This window comes from Nannospalax galili, unplaced genomic scaffold, assembly GCF_000622305.1.
Source record: "Nannospalax galili isolate Female #2095 unplaced genomic scaffold, S.galili_v1.0 scaffold169, whole genome shotgun sequence".
Lineage (NCBI taxonomy): Eukaryota > Metazoa > Chordata > Mammalia > Rodentia > Spalacidae > Nannospalax > Nannospalax galili.
In genome coordinates, this window is record NW_008360327.1 from 3,169,752 (window position 1) to 3,188,405 (window position 18,654).

The 18,654-nt window shown below is 37.4% G+C and overlaps 1 protein-coding gene across 5 annotated transcripts in view; it reads right to left on the reverse strand.

Moving 5' to 3' along the window:
• CUNH18orf25 (chromosome unknown C18orf25 homolog) overlaps nucleotides 1-18,654 on the reverse strand; it is a 104,429-nt gene that overhangs the window by 21,993 nt on the left and 63,782 nt on the right. For 3 of the 5 annotated variants that reach the window (XM_017796307.2, XM_029560106.1, XM_008825908.2), the window contains exon 3: nucleotides 8,764-8,946. The exons of the other annotated variants lie outside the window; for them this stretch is intronic. In XM_017796307.2, the coding sequence (XP_017651796.2) occupies nucleotides 8,764-8,946 (183 nt within the window). The remainder of the gene's footprint in view (nucleotides 1-8,763; nucleotides 8,947-18,654) is intronic. 5 annotated transcript variants of the gene reach the window in all.

Below are 18,654 nucleotides of genomic sequence, written 5' to 3' on the forward strand. Positions count from 1 at the left end.
TTTTCGCGTTATGGGTCTGTTTAAGGTGTTGATCTCTTCTTGGTTTAGTTTTGGTGGTTCCCATGCCTTTAGATATCCGTCCCTTTCTTTTAGGGTTTCAAATTTAGTAGCATATAGGGTTTTGAATTATTCCCTTATAATGTTCTGGATCTTTTTGGTGTCTGTTGTGATGTTTCCCCTCTCATCTTTGATTTTGTTGATTTAGAGGTGCTCTTTCTTTCTTTCAGTTAACTGGGCTAGTGATCTGTCAATCTTGTTTATCTTTTCAAAGAACCAGCTCTTGGAATTGTTGATTCTTTCTATTGTTTTCTTTGTTTCAATTTCATTAATTTCTGCCCTGATTTTTGTTATTTCTTCTTGTCTGCAGGGTTTGGGTTTTGTTTGCTGTTGCTTTTCAAGTGTGTTGAGTTGCAGTGTTAAGTCATTTATTTGTGTTCTTTCTGATTTTTTGATGTAGGCACTTAGAGCTATAAGCTTCCCTCTTAGGACTGCTTTCAGTGTGTCCCAGAGGTTTTTTCATGTTGTATTGTCCTTTTCATTTAATTCCAGGACTACTTTCTCTTTTGACCCATTCATCATTCAGGAGTGTGTTGTTTAATCTACATGTGTTCATGTGGTGATTAGTTAGAGCTTCTTCTGGTGTTGATTGTAAGCTTTATTGCATTGTGATCTGATAGAATGCATGGAATCATTTCAGTCTTTTTGTATTTTGGGGGGTTTGTTTTGTGCCCCAGTATATGGTCGATTTTGGAGAAGGTTCCATGGGGTGCTGAGTAGAAAGTATGTCCTTTGGTGCTTGGGTGGAATACTTGGTAGATGTCTGTTAAGTCCATTTGATATATGGTATTGTTTAATTCAGATATCTCTCTGTTACTTCTCTCTCCTGTTGACCTATCTAATGGAGATAGTGGGGTACTGAAGTCCCCTACTATTAATGAGTTGGGATTAATCTGGGTCTTAAAGTCCTGTAGTACTGTTTTTATGAAGTTGGGTGCACCAGAATTTGGAGAATATATATTCATGATTGTAATATCTTCTTGGTTTATTGTTCCTTTGAGCAGAACAAAGTGGCCCTCTTTATCTCTTCTGATTAGTTTTAGTTTTGAAGTCTATTTTGTCAGATATTAGAATTGCAATGCCTGGTTTTTTCTTGGTGCCATTTGCTTGGTATATTTTTTTCCCATCCTTTCACCTTAAGGTAGTGCCTGTCCTTGAAAGTGAGATGAGTTTCTTTCAGACAACCAAAATATTGGTTTTGTTTATTAATCCATTCAATAGTCTGTGTCTTTTGACTGGGGAGTTCAGTCCATTAATATTTAAAGTTATTAATGAAAGATGGGCATTGAATCCTGTCATTTTTATTTGTTTACATTCTTGATATAACTGTACCTTTCCACAGTTATACCTTCATTGGAATGCTTTCCACAATCCCTTGGGTATAGTCAATCCTTTCTTCAGCTCTTTGTATTGCTTCCAGAACTCTCTGTGAAGGGCTGGTTTTGTGGAATGAGTTCCTTCAGCCTATTTATGTCACAGAAGATTTTTCTTTCCCCTTCAACTATAATAGACATTTTGGCTGGGTAGTAGTCTGGGTTGGCATTTTTGGTCATTTAAAACTGGGAATACTTTGGTCCAGGCTCTTCTGGCTTTCATAGTTTGCACTGAAATGTCAGCTGTAATCCTAATGGGTTTTCCTTTATATGTGACTTGTTTCTCTTTTGCAGCTTTCAGAATTTTGTCTTTGTTTTGTACGTGTAGTGCTTTTACTATGATGCCATGGAGCGTTTCTGTTCTGGTCCTGTCTATTTGGTGTTGTATATGCTTCTTGTATTCATATGGGCATGTCTTTAATTTTGGGAAATTTTCTTCCACAGTTCTGTTGAAGACCTGGTCCATGCCATTATCTTGGGATTCTTCTCCTTCCTGTATGCCTATGATTTGTAAGTTTGGTCTCTTTATGGTGTCACACAATTCCTGCATATTCCATTCTTGTGATTTCTTAAAATTTTCATAATCTTTGCTTGTGTGTTCTAGTTCGTCCACTTTATCTTCCAGTCTTGATAGTCTTGTGCCCTTTAAATTCACTGAATTCTTTTATCATGTTTATAATTTTTCTTTTGAGTTCCATGTTCTACATTATCTCTAGGGGGTTCTCATTGTACTCCTCTAGAGGACTATTGGTATTTGGTAGGGATATGTTATTTTGGTTTTTCATGTTATTATTTTTTCTCCGTGATTTTGACATATGAATTTCTTTTGTAGTTTCTGATTCTTGTGTGAGCCTCAGGCCTTCAAGTTTAGGTCTGCTTCTTTTTGTGAACTTTATGTGTCTTTGTGGTTTAGTTTTTGGCCATGAAAAGCTGGTTCATCTAAGCTTCCCGTTCTCTCTTTTGATTTTATAGTGGAGTGGCGGGATTGCTTTTGTCTTCAGGAGTTCCCACAGAGGCCCAATTCAAGTGGGGGTCAGATGTTTTCTGGCTTTCTCCTTAGGTCTGGATCCCTCCAGGAATGATTTTGGCCTCAGGAACTTGGGGGTTGGACTGGCCCGGGAGCCTGGCTCAGGAAAGATTCTGGTCTAGGGTAGGTGGTGGCCTTGCCACCAAGAGATGCAAAGGCAGATGGTGCGGGAAGAGGCCCCAAGGCCTCCTGGGGACTGCACTGAGGGACTGGGTTGGTCTGGATGCAAAGGATCAAGAAGAGGAAAGGTCAGCCCCAGCCTCCCAGAAAGAGGCAGGTGGGTGGTGCAGGCCCAGGGAAGCAGAGGGAGTTGAGGGTGGGGCCAGGCCCAGAAGCAGTGCTCCTGGGGCCTAGAGAAGTCACTCTGTTGGTCTTGATGCAAAGGATTAGGAAGCAGTGGTGTCTGGAGTTCCAAGATAAGGAATGGGACAGGACCCAGGCTAGGAGGAGACCCATGGGAGATGGGAGGGTGAATGAGGCTGGGGGAGTCAAGGCGTGGAGGGCACAATGGACTTACCCCAGAGAGAGGCCTGTGGGTAGGAGAGGCCTGCTGGGGGTCCTGCAGGCCCAGGGAAGCAGAGGGAGGTGAGGGTGGGGCCAGGCCCAGAGGTAGAGCTCCTGAGGCCCAGAGAAGGCACTATGTTGATCTGGATGAAAAGGATCAGGGGGCAGTATTGGTTCCCCAGGTGACTGGGTCCCCAAGACAAGGAATGGGGCAGGGCCCAAACTCGGAGGAGAGAACGGCGGGGAAGATGGGAGGGTGAATGGAGCTGGGGGAGTCAAGGCACGGAGGGTGCAATGGACTTACCCCAGAGAGGAGAGAGGCCTGCTGTGAGTCCTGCAGGCCCAAGGAAGCAGAGGGAGGTCTAGATCTTTTTTTAAAAAGTTTTTTCCAACTTTATTTATATGTATGTGTGCTTGAGCACTTAGCACAACCTGAGGAGGTAAGAGGATAACTTGGAGTAGTCAGTTCTCTCCTTCCATCACATGGGTTCCAGGGCTGGAAGACTTGACAACAAGTGCTTTCACCCACTGAGCCATATCATCACCCCCATACAGATCTTTAAAAAGATAATTTCATTCAGATTCTAAAATTTTGTTCTCCCACCACAGACATATATATCAGTCAGGAACAAGTTACCAAGGGGGGTGGGAGCAGGGGGCAGCAGCAGCATTGTGATGAAAGTAGTACCTACCTTACCATTAACCGTTTCTTTTTGTCTTCCAAAGAAATCATGCAGTTTTTGTTGTTGTTGTGGTTGTTGTTTTAAAAGCTGGAAACCTACTGGGTAAAAGCTAGACCTGAGCCCACTGAACGAAAGTATTATGAATTAAACAGATAGTGTAAGAAAAGATTCCAAATCTTAAGTCCTCGCTTTTAGTTTTTAAAACATGGAAATTAATACTTTATCTGCTTAGTTCTGCCAACAACAAAACATGAAACAGACTTAAAATGTGGGAAAGGGGAGGGAAAAAACCAAACTACTATGTAGAGAGAATGGGGAAGCAGGTAAGGAAGGAGGAATGGCAAGCCTGATCCTCCATATATCTGGCTGGCTGTCTCTGGTCTTCTAGTCAGACAATAAAAAGTTCTGCGTTAGGAATGGGAACCTGCTCTTGTTTCCTCTGCACTGATACTGTGCTTCTGCTACAGGCAGATCAAGGCTATCATCCTATCTTTTTTGTAAGGATGGCAGAACCTGCCCATAGCCTTCAATCTTGACAGTAAGCTGATGGGAAAAAGTTAGAATTTGTAATTTCCCAGAAAAACATCTAAGTAAATTCAATCTATTGTAATTATAAGCCCATATCCAAGTCTGAGCATCTCGGACTTCTGCTTCTTTTACCCCCAAATATAATTTTGCTGTTGGTTTGAGTTTTTTATAGTTTTTAGGATTTATTTTATTTTATGTGACTGCAAGTGCATGCACATTTAAGAACTGGTGACCAAAGAGTCCAAAGAGGTCATCAGATCCCTGGAGCTGGGTTCTAGGTAGCTGTGAGATGCCTGATGTGAGTGCTAGGAACTGAACTCAGATCCTCTGCAAGAGCAACCAAGTGCTCTTAACCACTGAGCTATCACTTCAGCTGGGTTTTTTTTATTGTTTTTTGTTTTTTTGAGATAAGGTCTCACTCTGTAGCCCAGGCTGGCCTGAAACTCACTATATAGTTCAAGGCTGGCCTCACACTCACAGCAATAGAAATCCCCTCCTGTCTCAACCTAGCAAGTACTAGGAGGAAAACTAGGACTAAAGGCATGAGTCATCATGCTGGGTTCTAAAATTTTGTTTATCGTGAGAAAATTACCAGCAATTAGCAAAAGTAAAGTCATTTTCAGATATATAGGTACAATTTCCCAAACCTTCTGAAACAAGAATTAGCTAGGTCTTATCATTAAAAAGAAGATTCCCAACTAGGGATGGTGGTGCACACCTCTAGTCACAGCAGGTGGGAAGCTGAGCCAGGAGAGTTTCAAGTTCAAGGTCAGCCTGGGCTACATGGTACATTCCAGGCCAGTCTGGGCTATCCGTTTATACTAGAAAAACAAGAGAGGTGAGGGAGGAAGGAAGGGTATGAGAGAGGAAGATATTGAGAGAGGCTGACTCCCAAATCCCACTACAAATCGACAACTAGAATCCCCAGAGAGAAATCGAGGAGTCTAAATTAATAAGTACCCTGGGTAACTTCTGTTCTCAGGCAAGGCTGATGAAATACTATAACAAGAGCAACTTCACAGCAGCACAGTAAATCAGAAACCCACAGACTGACCCATAATTCACTTCCTCCTCCATCTACCTCAGCATTATTATTACTAGCATGATGCTGGTAAACATTCTTTATTGTGTGCTGTACCCTGTACAAGAACACTGTATGTTACTTCACTTAATAGTAACAATAACTTTGGGGGAGGCAGATACTGATTTTATCTAGATAGGGAAAGCCAAAGTTTTACATAATTTACCTATGGCCACAGTTTCTGAATAGTTGCTGGTTCAAAAGTTCCCTATACTACAATTCAGGCATCAAGGCATTAAATTGCTTTGAAAACAAATAAACAAACAAACAAACAAAAAAACAGGCTATTTATACTGGTTAGTTTTTGTCAACTTGACACAAACCAGAGTTACCTGGGGAGAGGGACTCTAAACTGAAGAATTTCCCAGAATGGCCTGTAGTCATTATCCATGAAGCATTTTCTTAACTGTCAGTTTATGTGGGAGGGCCCAGTCCTCTGGGGGCAGTACCATTCCTAGGCAGGTAACCTGGGATGTATAATGGTAGCCGAACAAGTTGGGGGAAGCAAGTCAGTAAGCAGTGTACCTCTGTGGCTTCTGCTTTAGTTCCTACCTTGTGTTTCTGCCCTGATCTCCCTCAGTAATGGAGTACCTGGGAACTGTAAGATGAAATGAGCCAGTTCCTCCCCAAGTTGCTTTTGATCATGATGTCTATTACAGCAAAAGAGAAGCAAATTAGGATAGTATTCTACCTCCAATGGTTACTTAAAGTACCCTAAACACATTAGGGCTATGGACCCGAGCTGAGATTATGCTATTAAGCAGAGTCTGTTCTGCGACTAGGCTTTTGTTTTGTAAAAACAGGGAGGACTAGATTAATCATTAAATACTTAGCTTACATTAAAAAGCTCAATAACAGAGAGAGTGCCAAAACTAAACTGACAATTACACATAAATTCTATTATTTTGTTAAACACTATAATATTTAGAGTCATAAGACAGATTCCCACTATGAATCATAATACTCAATTTTGTTTATTATTCACATATCCATTGTCAGATTTAGAAGAAATGACCTTGAAAGAGAATAAATAAATGTCATGAGAGCTACTGGATAGTATGGTTATATCTTAAAGCATAATCTACCATAATTTATAGCCCAATATGCACAAATACTCTATGTATATAGCCTAAAGAAATTATATACATATATACCAAGAGACACATACAAAAAGTATTAACAGCAGCATCATTTAAAATAGCACCCTAAACATTCCACAGGAGAGTAAGTTGTGATATGCTCATATAGACACAAAGCTCACAAAATGCTGAACTAAAAAACAAAAATTGTGAATGATTACCTGTCATGTGACACCAATTAATTCTAAAACATACTTGTTTATGGGTACATAAAAAATTAAGTACATAAAGAAATACACAGAAATGTCAAACATTAAACACCAGATTCAAGACAGCTTTGAGGGAAAAAGAAAAGGCAAGATAGAGTTGGAGCCACTGGCATTTCCCTCCTCACAAACTTTCACCATGTTTTCTTTCTTAAAAAGAATGATGGCAGGTATACAATGTGATATTTTAAATAAACAAGCTAAAAATTACAGCAAGCTCTCCAAATTTATGGGCTCCACATCCAGAGTCCATCATCTATGAATGGAAACTATTAAGAGGAAAAAACGTGAACTGAACATGCACAGACTTTTTTGGTCACCATTCCCTAAATAATACATAGAAAAACTATTAACGAAACATTGTAAGTAGTCTAGTGGTGATCTAAAGTACAGGGAAGATGCACATAAGTTATATGCAAATACTCTATCATTTAATATAAAGGATGCATGCATCCCTGTGGACTTGGTTTTGGTTTTGTGAGCCAGGATCTCTTTAGCCTAGGCTAACCTGAGCTTACTCTGTAAACAACATTGGCCTTGAACTCACAGTGATTCTATTGCAGCTTCCCAAGTATTGAGATACAGGCCCTGTCCCTTGTGGATTTTTTTTCTTTTTTTCAAATCCACAGAGGTTCTGGAACAAATCTCCCATAAATAATAAATGCTATCCCTGATAGAAATTGCAAATGTAAATCGACAGTACAAATGTTTTCCTTAACAGAAATTGCTGGGTTTTCTGGAGATCAAATACAAGTATTAACCATTCTTTATGAGTCCACCTACCAGTAAGAATTCTCTATATTAAGAATAACATGTTAGGAATTGTTCATTTTTATGCCTAAGAATCCACTAGAAAGTGGGGCCCATCTACAGTAACAAGATCAGGGAAATAGGAAAGTAAACTGAAAGTAAATGGACTACTTCTTTGGAGATGGAATTGAAAAAAAAAAAAAAGAGAAACCACAGAACAAACTAAATCACAAAGCAAAAATATGGTCAATACTGTCTTTGATATAAAGTATTATTACTTCTTTTCAGAGTACTGATGTAGAATACTAATAAATCCTTTAAAGACCCTTGTTGGACAAATATGTATTTATACAAACAAAACAAAACAAAGCAGAAGAAAAGCAACTGATCCAAGGTCAAACGGACAATTAACAATTAAAAAAAAAAAAGTTGAAAATAAACCCAGCTTCCAAACTAGCTGCAATAAATTAATTAGAAGGTCAGTAAGTTATTTTTCTTTGGTGCTAATCAAAGACTATGAAATAAGGAATTCAGGACAACAATCACTGGTACTGTATTTTAATGCAGAAAACTAAAGTATAACTTTGTTTGGTAATATAAAACTCACTTTCCATAAAAGTAATACTTTAAGGATTAAAGTACTATACCAGTGCCTACAACCAATGGACAAAATCCTTCAAAAACAACAAAAATATATACTACATAAAAATCTATTTCTTTATTTCCTCCCCCTTTTATCTTTAGTACTAGTCCTTTAAAAAAAAGGTTCAAACTGGAAAGAATATTTGAGGAAGAAGCTGAAAGAAAGCTGGAGTCATGGTAAGTTCTTAAAGGTAACAGCAATGAGGTTCTTTGTAGGTAAATATCACCCAAGAGTATCAGAGATCCGAGATAATTTGAGACAGAGAAGGAGATTCTCCCTGAGATAATGGAGGTAGAAAGTGAAAGAAAAGGGAAAGAGAACTTAATTGGGGAGGGATTAACAGGGAGCTGCAGAAGAAGCAAGGGCAGTGCTGCAGATGAGGAAGCACCACATCCATGGCCCCTATCCAAGCTTCAAGGTGGCTACTGAAAGGTAATGCAGGGAAAGAACTGGCCAAAGAATATGAGGACATCTTGGCTGCTTTTTCATAAACTGGGCACTTTCAACCCAAGAAATATATCTTCTGAAATCTACTAATGCCTAAAACTTACATTTTGTTCTTATTTTTGCTTCCTTCTGATTAAGAAATAAAATGACATGTCACTCAACTCTTTTTAGTTACAAAGGGCAGCCTAGAGAGACACAATCATTCAGTGATGAATTGCTGGGGTACATATGGCCTGCTCTCCTTAGCAGGGTCTACTACCAGGAGAGATGGCTGGTAGGATACATGCATATTACATCATTAGAGAAAGGGGTAGGGGAAACCAACCTGCCTCTGCATTCAGCTCCTCTAGAAGCTCGCTGGTCCTCCAGGTAGCTCCTGTGTTCTGGCCGCCTACTGAATTACTGTGCTCTTGAACTACTGCTGCCGCCAATAAATTGTCCACATTTACCACTTCTGGGTCAGAGCTGGTGTCAGACATATCATAATGAGCTACAACTGGAGGTCCATCTAGGGAGGAAAGAAAATGTATACTTGTATCTAACTTGTGGGGTGAGAAATACCTCTCAAACTAAGCAAGAGCCCTCCAAAGGTCAGCTGCCTTAACCTTATTATTGCATCTGACTAGAGCTTCACTTTGTATATCTAGTATTTTGAACATGATGCTAAAGTAGAAAAGATGACCCAAGTTTTCAAAGATGAGGGATATGTTTTGGAAAGAGGAAAAGGGTATTACTTACTATGAAGAACAGAAGACAAGACTAAACTGAACAATGTTACACTGAATTATTTCTAAAGAACACAGATTAAGAAAAGGTGATGATTCCTCAAAGAAAGTGTGTATGGGGGGGATCTGAAGTAAACTGTTGAAATCTAATTTAATGCCTTTAGAAAAAGGAATCTAGTTCTTTTAATAACTAAAATTTCCTAGTACATTTGGAGAAGAAAATCCAATGTCCATCTTCCTACTTACTAATGAGGTCAACACTAGAGCTCTCCCTAACTAACTTATCAGTGAAGTCCTTTTACAAAAACAGGGATGTAACACACTTTACAACATTCTACAAAAAGACAGGACCACAAAACCCATTTTCTGGATTTGGCTTTGAGTATCTTAGAAGGAATAGGGATATTTACATTTCTTTTCCCTGCGAAGGACAGGCTCACATCCCAAGCAAATGAGAGCAATCTTATGAGTGATCTTAAAGGAAGCTATGAACATTCTTATTGGAAAAATAAGAACATCCTCCCAATCCCAAATTACCCTAACTGTGAGTACCAAAGTCACTATACTACAGCAATTCATGCTAAAATAGCCCAATATTCATGCTTACAGAACAGATACATGCTTTATAATGGTATTGCTACCCTTTTCCTAACATGGTAGCAAAAGTAAAAATAAAGTTTCATTCAGAAAATCTCTCTACTCCCTCCATTACAAAGCTGCAAGGAATGCTGTGTCCTTTCTAACAGCTATTTATGAAGTACAAGCAAACCATTTATTTCCATATGGATTTTTAGTATCATCCAACAAATGAATATTAAAACACCTATTTTATGAAACTCTTGACTATGAACATGTGTTTCAATGAATTAAAAAAAATCACACAATGAAGGCTTATTGTTTCAATATGTACATCCATTGTGTAAACTGTCACTGAACAAAGTAGGGAACACACATGGGGTATTTGTCCCTTAAACTAAACCATAGCTTATGTGGCAACATTTTTTAAATTAAAAAAATGATCAAACATAGAAGCAAATGAGTTGTCAGATGCCACTGTAGAAAGAACAGATATTTCACAATATGAAATTCTGACGATCAAGGCAATTTTAGTTGACTACTTAAAATAATTTCCAGTTCATCAACGACCCATAAAAATTTAAAAGCTGGTAATGGATTTTAGTTCAAACAGAAAAATTTGTTCATGTTTAAGGTTTTTCTTTTCTAAAAAAGAAAAGAAAACTGCATCATTCTATGAAGTTTTCGTCAGAGTTCAATATGACTATTGTGGAATCAAGATACTGTGTGATGTTCAAATACTTAGGTATAGAAAGTACGAAGGCCAAGTACAATGTTGACTATTTGACCACATGTTCTTTCTCTCTCTCTCTTTTTTTTGGGGGGGGTGTTATTATTTAAGACAGGGTTTCCCTATAGCCCCAGCTGGCCAGGAACTTGCTATGTAAACTGGGCTGGCCTTGATTTCCCAGAGATCCACCTGCCTCTGCTTCCCAAGGGCTGGGATTAAAGGTGTGCACTACATCCAGCCCCCTATGTTCTACTGGGAAAGTTTTGTGGATTTCTTCGGGTGTTTGCAATGAATTATTTACTAAATTATTTTAAAAATTACATCACTAATACCACTCAAAGCTGTTACCCACATACTCCCTACCTCCCCCCTTGAGGAAACAGGTCAACAGTCAAGTCAAAATTGTACTACTCCTACATGTATAATCATGCAAATAAGTATAACTGTATGTATACATGCAGAGTGACATCACCTACCCATGGAAATAACTTGTCTGAAAGTCTTCATCAGTAGAAAATACAAGCATAAGCTTGTTATCTGGCTTCATTCTTGTATCTTCCATATTTCCAAACAGCACACCTTATAACTTAGCTTAAATTTAGCATTTATCATAAACAAAGAGAACAATATTTTCATATTTTGCAGTTAAAATAATGATCACTGTCGTTTTTCATTTCCACCTTACTTGAACAATGACAAGTCAGTACAAACTTTAATAAAGTAAAGTAGTCTTTCCAGCTTGGTCTTTCCATGAGAAACCAAAATTAAGGATGCTATGTTCCAAAGTCATCTCATGCCTGTCATTAGCAAACCAAGACTAAGTAAGTTTAAAGCACCTGCATAAGGGTTAAGAGCTCTGTATCAGTACATGGTATTAGCTAAATGGTGGTGAAAATTAGTGATAGTGTTTTAAAGTGTAATTCTTGCTGCACAGAACTGTGAAATATGTGAGACTTTATAATGATTGTCTGCTATTTAATTTTTTTAGATTTTTTTTATTGACTATTTTTTCTAACATTTACTGTGTGTACATATGAATGTGTGAGTGTGGGAGGGTATATGTGTGTATTTGTGTATGTGCCATGGTGCACATGTGGAGGGCAGGTGAAAGGATAATTTGCTAGAGTCAGTTCTCTCCTTCCACCATGTAGGTTCTGAGGATCAAACTCAGGTCAGGCCTGGTGGTAAGTGCCCTAACCCACAGAACCATCCTTTACATGCCTTTTTTCTCAAAACATCTCTTTAAAGAAAAAAAATCAGACCATTGAGCAGCTAGGAAAACTCAGCATGTTAACAGAAAGACCTAACACTGTCAATTCATTACTGCACAGAACATACAGGGATGTTATCTCTGCTCTCGCTTGATTATTCCTATAAGCTGTTAGGGCAACCAAATTGCTACTGATAAGCTCTTTTAATTTTCAAGAACATCAAAATAGTCATTTCAGGTAGGTATTCATGGAAACACTAAAAATTTAAGATTCAGGGAGCTGGAGAGTTGGCTCAGCAGTTAAGAGCACTGGCTGTTCTTGTAGAGGACCCAGGTTCAATTCCCAGCACCAACTTGGCAGCTAACAACTGTCCATAACTCCAGTTTCAGGGGATCCAACACCCTCTTCTGACCTCTGAGGACTACACGACATGGGTGTACTTACATACATGCAGGCCTAATACACACAAGATAAAAAGTGATAAACAAATAAAAAAATATTCAGTCATCAACATAAAAGCGTATTCCATGCTACAATAGTTATCCAAACTATATCCTCCCATTTGCTGAGACCCATAACACACTTAAAAACTAACCTATTAATAATTTGCAAATTTTTCTACAATAATTAAAGCATCTCTTATAAAGGTAAATCTAACACAATTAGTTAATAATATCAATCTGTAGTTTATCCATGTGCTGTTTTCCTTGTTGATTTTTTTTTTTTTTTTTTTTTTTTTTTTTTTTTAAAAAAAAAAAAAAAAAAAAAAAAAAAGAGGACGATAAATCTTTCACTGTGATAGAACTCACAAATCTACCTGCCTCTGCCTCCCGAGTGCTGGGATTAAAGGCGTGCGCCACCATGCCCGGCTCTTGTTGATTTTTTTAGGTGAGGGACAGAGGATCCTCCTCTCCAGTGCCAGGATTACAAACAGGCATCACCACGCCTAGTTAATTGAAAATTTTTAAGCATTTTGTAATTTGTTGCAATCACAAAAGAAGAAAATCTTAAAATAAAAAAATCCACCAACTTCCCTTTATTTAAGACCATCAACTCAAGGCTGAGGGTATAGCTTAGTTGTAGAGTGCCTGACTATCATGCAAAAGGACCTGAGTTCAATACCCAGTACATACACACACCACCACCACTACTACCACCACCAGTACCACCACCACAACCACCACCAACAACAACAAAAAACAGCAGGAGAAAAGTGGAGGGACAGATATCATACACAGCCTCAATCCAGGTAATGAGACGCAAAAAGTGCTAGTCTGAAAAGTGCTAGAGGGGCTCTTAGAAATCACCTAGCCAAAGAACCTCATAAAGTTAAATAGGTGTGTGCAAACATGCACAGTGACTAAGGGCATGAGGGACTAAGGGAAAGTAGAAAACATCAAGAGATGCAGAAAGAAAATTGCATTTTAGTAGAATCTACTTTTTCTTTTTTGGTTTTTGAGACAGGGTCTCCCTGTAGCCCCTCATTGCCCAGAAACTGGCTATGCAAACCAGGCTAGTCTCAGTCTCACAGAGATCCACCTGCCTCTGCCTCCTAAGTGCTGGGATTAAAGGCATGGGCCACCATTCCTGGCCTAGAACATACTTTTAAAAACACTGGTTTTATTACATACTAGAATACCAAAGTAAAAATTTGTAAGTGTAAATGGCAAAAATACTTAAGGGATACTTAGTCTGCCTTTTGATTACTATCAAAGAAACAAAATATGTACAGAGCTGTTTGAACAAATTAGAAAGCAGAGAAAGCATCTCAGAAGAGATTTACATCAACAGAAGACAAAAATCAATATGGAAAAGTGTTAGATCCAGAAAAACAAACCTTAAATACCAAGAGCTGTGTGCATAAATTGCTTGCTGTCTTCTTAGAACCGCACCATAAAGCTATTCTAATAAAAAGTCAAAAAAGGGCTAAACAGAATTTCAATGTGACATGTACTGCATTTTATGTTGAGGAATTAAGCCATTTTAAAAACAAAATGACTCAGTGTCTACATTTTTCACTGTACTCATCTTTTTTTTTTTGGTCTTTTTGAGACAGGGTCTCCCTGTAGCCCCAGCCATCCTGGAACTCACTATGTATACCAGGCTGGCCTTGAACTCAGAGATCCACCTGCCTCTGCCTCCCGAGTGCTGGGATTAAAGGTGCATGCCACCACGGCCAGTTGTATTCATCTTAATTATTAAGAATTTAAACTTTATAAAGTTCCCACCATGGACGGTTTTAGGAATTACTTTGTCATCTTAATTATTAAGAATTTAAACTTTATAAAGTTCCCACCATGGACGGTTTTAGGAATTACTTTGTCATCTTAATTATTAAGAATTTAAACTTTATAAAGTTCCCACCATGGACGGTTTTAGGAATTACTTTGTCCTTTCATCATTCTGATAAATGGTAGGTCATTTTGTTCCCATAGAACAGTTATCTATGATTGACAAAGAGTTCATTTGTCATTCTTTTATTTTTTGGTCTTTTTGAGACAGGGTCTTCCTATAGCCCCCAGCTGGCCTTGAACTCACAGAGATCCACGTGCCTCTTCCTCCTGAGTGCTGGGATTAAAGGCCTGTGCCACCACACCCAGCTCTTCTTTTGTCACTCTTAAAGGATCAAAGAGGTGAAAGAAATGCTCCTGAGAGATTCAGAATACTTAAAAAGTTGACCAAAAGAAAGTGACAACATGACACTTCAGCATTAGCTACAGAGAAAAGAAAGCTCTGAATCAAAAGAAGTTAATTCAAAAGAGAACTCAGTCTCATTTACCAGGATATCTAAGGGAACCTAGAAATGTAGATCGAAGAGGCCACCACCCACAACCTATTGCTTTAAGAACTCAGATCTACAGAAAATAAAACTAGAAAATCTGTCCCACATACACTGAAGAGCACAAATATAAGATACTAGTTTTGCCTCATCTCCAGATCTATGTGCCTTGCTAAAGATTTGTTTGTTCAGTCTTTTGGTTTCTCTTTCAGATACTCATGGTATACATTTTGCCATTTCCCCAAATTCCTTGATTTTTAACAAGATAAGGAATACAGAATACAGTTTAAAGGAACAGATGAACTTTTATGTCCACTGTGCTATTTTATTTCCTTTTTCAATTATACCAATTTCAAAACTGAAACATTCAAAAATGTCAAGTAAAAATCTGACTGTTATTCTAACTATAAACTAATACTGCTACTTTATTGTAAAAAGCAGATTTCTTGACCCAGGCTAGTCCCAATTAATTAGTTAACTGCTACTAAATAACTAATATTACAATACTGTCCTCAATAGAGTAACAAGAAACATTTCTTTTTCAAAAGTTTTATTTGATCTAGGTTAGTTACACTTCAGATGCACAGATGTGTAAAGGATATAAGGAAAATGCAATAAAATAAAAACATCAATTTGATACCATTCTTCCCAAATCTTGAAAATTCTAATAGAAATAAGAACACACTTCTTGGCGAACCATTCTCTATTACACTGTAGTGACCTAATACAACGATGAAAACATCTATTCGACACTTAGTGCTTGACCAGTCTGGTACCCACTCCTAACTTCCCTAAACTTCAAAGGAGGTAAGAACAGAAGACAAAGAAGGGAGGGAGGGAGGGAGGGAGGGGCACAGAAACAAAGAAGTTTTTATATTATATACAATTCATAAATTTATATAACTTCTAGATAAACTGACACACTTCTTATCTGTACTATGATTAAAGGTACATGTGCCATTTTTGAGGAGGATTTTGAGAATAATGAGAATTTTATAAAACAGTTTAATAACTGTATGTTTAATAAACTTGTAGAATTGTTGATACTATACTTTCTGACATGTGGCCACAAAATTTTCACTATCCCCTCACTGCATTATTTAAATAATTCTTAAAAGGACAGAAAGAAATCAGTATAAGCTAAGTAAAATAAAATTATTTTAGAAGATCACCTTTCGTTAAGGTAACTTTCCCATAATTTTCTATTGTATACATATGAAGATAGCAGGACGCCTATTTGCCAATATTTCCTGTAATTTTAATGTAACTGTACCATTAGGCAAAATCAAATGTATACTAAAAATGAAAACGAAGGCTAGGTGTGATGTAATCTCAGAACTGGGAGGTGGAAGCAAGAGGATCAGGAGTTCAACATCATCCTTGGCTACACAGTAACTCTGTCAGAAAAGAAAGAAAGAAAGAAAGAAAGAAAGAAAGGAAGGAAGGAAGGAAGGAAGGAAGGAAGGAAGGAAGGAAGGAAGGAAGGAAGGAAGAAAAAGAAGAAAAAGAAAAGGAAATTATCAGTAAGAGCCAGGCATGGTAGCAAATATCTGCAGTCCCAGGATTCAGAACAGCTGAGGCAGGAGGATTACAAATTCAAGGCCAGTTACATAGCAAAGCCTTGGCAAAAACATAGCACACCTTGTCGTAATAAAAACAAAAGTTTATCAGTAATATCAATTTAAGATACCTTTGGAACAAAATTATTTACTGTATCATTTTTTATTAACAAACAGATAATATATTTTCAATGAATTCACATACATTTATGCAACAATCTTATATAAATTGAGAGATACCTATACTCAGAGACCCTTGCTTTAAAAATCTATGTAACAGCAAAGAATGACAGATGCAATAGACCAAAAAAAAAAAAATTAGTTCTTGAATTGTTTTTACTCAACCTGTTCGCATAAAATTTTGTAGGTCCAAAAGTTCTTGTTTTAAAATAAAAGCCCTTTTCCCCAGTTGAACTACCATCACTAAGTTTATATGAGCAACATTTTTTGTTGTTGGGAAGCAATGAATGGATATTGTGTTAATGACTGAATTCATTCACCATTCATGTCACTGTAGTCTATAACACAGATTTGCCTCTAGCCACTTGTCAAATACAATGCTAATGAATTCAGAATAAATGATGGCTGTACACATATGTACACATCCCTGAGATTAGGCTCATTTTTCTGACTAGGGAACAATAAGAAAAAGGAATAAAAAGAAAAGTTAAACTTCTAAACTTTAAAAGACTTCATGCACAATATTAAATCAGTATTTTAATTTCTCATCATATATTCTAAACTAAAATTTTATTTGAGGCTTTAAAGTTACTTCAGCTTTAATAATGTACATAAAATACACATCAATACAGCTGTGCCTCAAATAACCAGATTGCTTTAATCATGAGATTCTTAAAATGATAAGATATATAATATTTCAGAATGCTGGATTAGTAAACACTAGAGAGAAAGCAGACTGAAGACAGATTATTAGAAAATATATTTACCTTAGTGAGGGGATTATGTCCTTTAAATGCCATCAACTAAAGAGAAATACTACACAGAAATAAAACAGTAAGAGAGCTATGATTAATGTTTTCTGGCACTGTCCAAGTAATTTCTCAAATGGAATAATTTCTTGTTACCTCTGCAACTTGATCCTTTTTATTCTCTATCCCATTTCAAAAAGCCACAAGTGAAACAACTTTCTGATAGATAAAAGAAAATTCTACACATAGAAAATTAGAGATGGCATAGTCCAGATAAAGGATTTTACTCTTGAATAAAAAGCATTTCAGCAATGCCTGGATTAGTGTTGTGGATTGAAAGCTATTTCATGCCAGAATTCAAACAGGATACAGTCTTTATCCTTCTTAATACCATTGGAAAACTAAGAGAATTCAAGGGAAATGAAAGGAAAAACACTAGGCCCTTTAACAATGGCTGCATAAGAAAATCATCACATAATCTAGAAACAATTCTCACGTTACTGGTATTAGTAACTGTGACTTCAGGTATCAGACATTTGCCTCGGTGAAGGCAAATTCAGTAATTCACAACAGTCCTTTAAATATCCATAATACAAAACCAAAATATTTTGAAGGAAGAAATATGAATTTGTGCGATCTGGTAAAGGTGCTACTACTTTAAAATAAAGTCTACTTTCAAAACAACTATCCTTAACATAGTAATATGTTATCTTCAAGGCACTATATGAAAATGAAATCAGAATAAGAATTTTTGTGTATGTTTCTACTGCAAAACTACTCTTAAGGCTAAAATCTTCAAGTCATACAATGTTGTCTTATTTTAAGATAAATATTTAATATTTTGGTATGTATTAATTAAATCTATTAATTAAATCAGTGTATTAAAGAGTTTCTTCTCTAACAAAATTCCCACTTCCACATCTTTACCTAAAACTTTATAGAAAAGGCTTCCCCAAGTGACCAGTATCTGACACCTCTTCAAAGACTCTTCTGACCTTGCTATCAACTATTAAAAGATACACTTGATACCTTCTTTTGAGTTGTTGGCCAGGGTGGCCAAAGGGACTCCCAGATAGTAACCCAGCATAGAACTGGGAAAATGAACAGCAGACCCCAATCTTATCTAAGGAATATTGACAACTGATTGCTGCTAAATGAGGAACAGCTGACCCTCCTAAAACAAAGCCCTCTAGATAGGCTGACTAGATTCACCAGAAAGGCAAGTAGTGGGGAATGGCTGGGGGTGCCGACAACACAGCAGACAGTACCAGGGATATCAGAGTATAAGGGCTCTAGTGGGGGGAGAGAGGCTATGGGACGGTGCCATCTGGGAAGTGGGTGTATAGTTGACTAAGATGGTTTGGGATGTTCTGTGTGATATACACACACACACACACACGCACGCACACACGCACGCACGCACGCACACACACAATAAATGAATTCTTAAAAATGTATTATATTTGAGGAGGAAGCATGGAAATTTACATCATGCTAATTAGTAGAAGTGATAAACATTACCCTTGAAATCTACCTGATGACTTTATAGATATACACAGGCACCAAGGATCCAAGTACAACCGATTATGACTAGTAATAATCAGATACATACAGATTAGAGATGCATGTGCCAACATCTCAGTGTTAGTAGCAAAAACAATGAGTCTTTCTGCAAGGAACAATATATTCCAAAATGAAACGTAGATC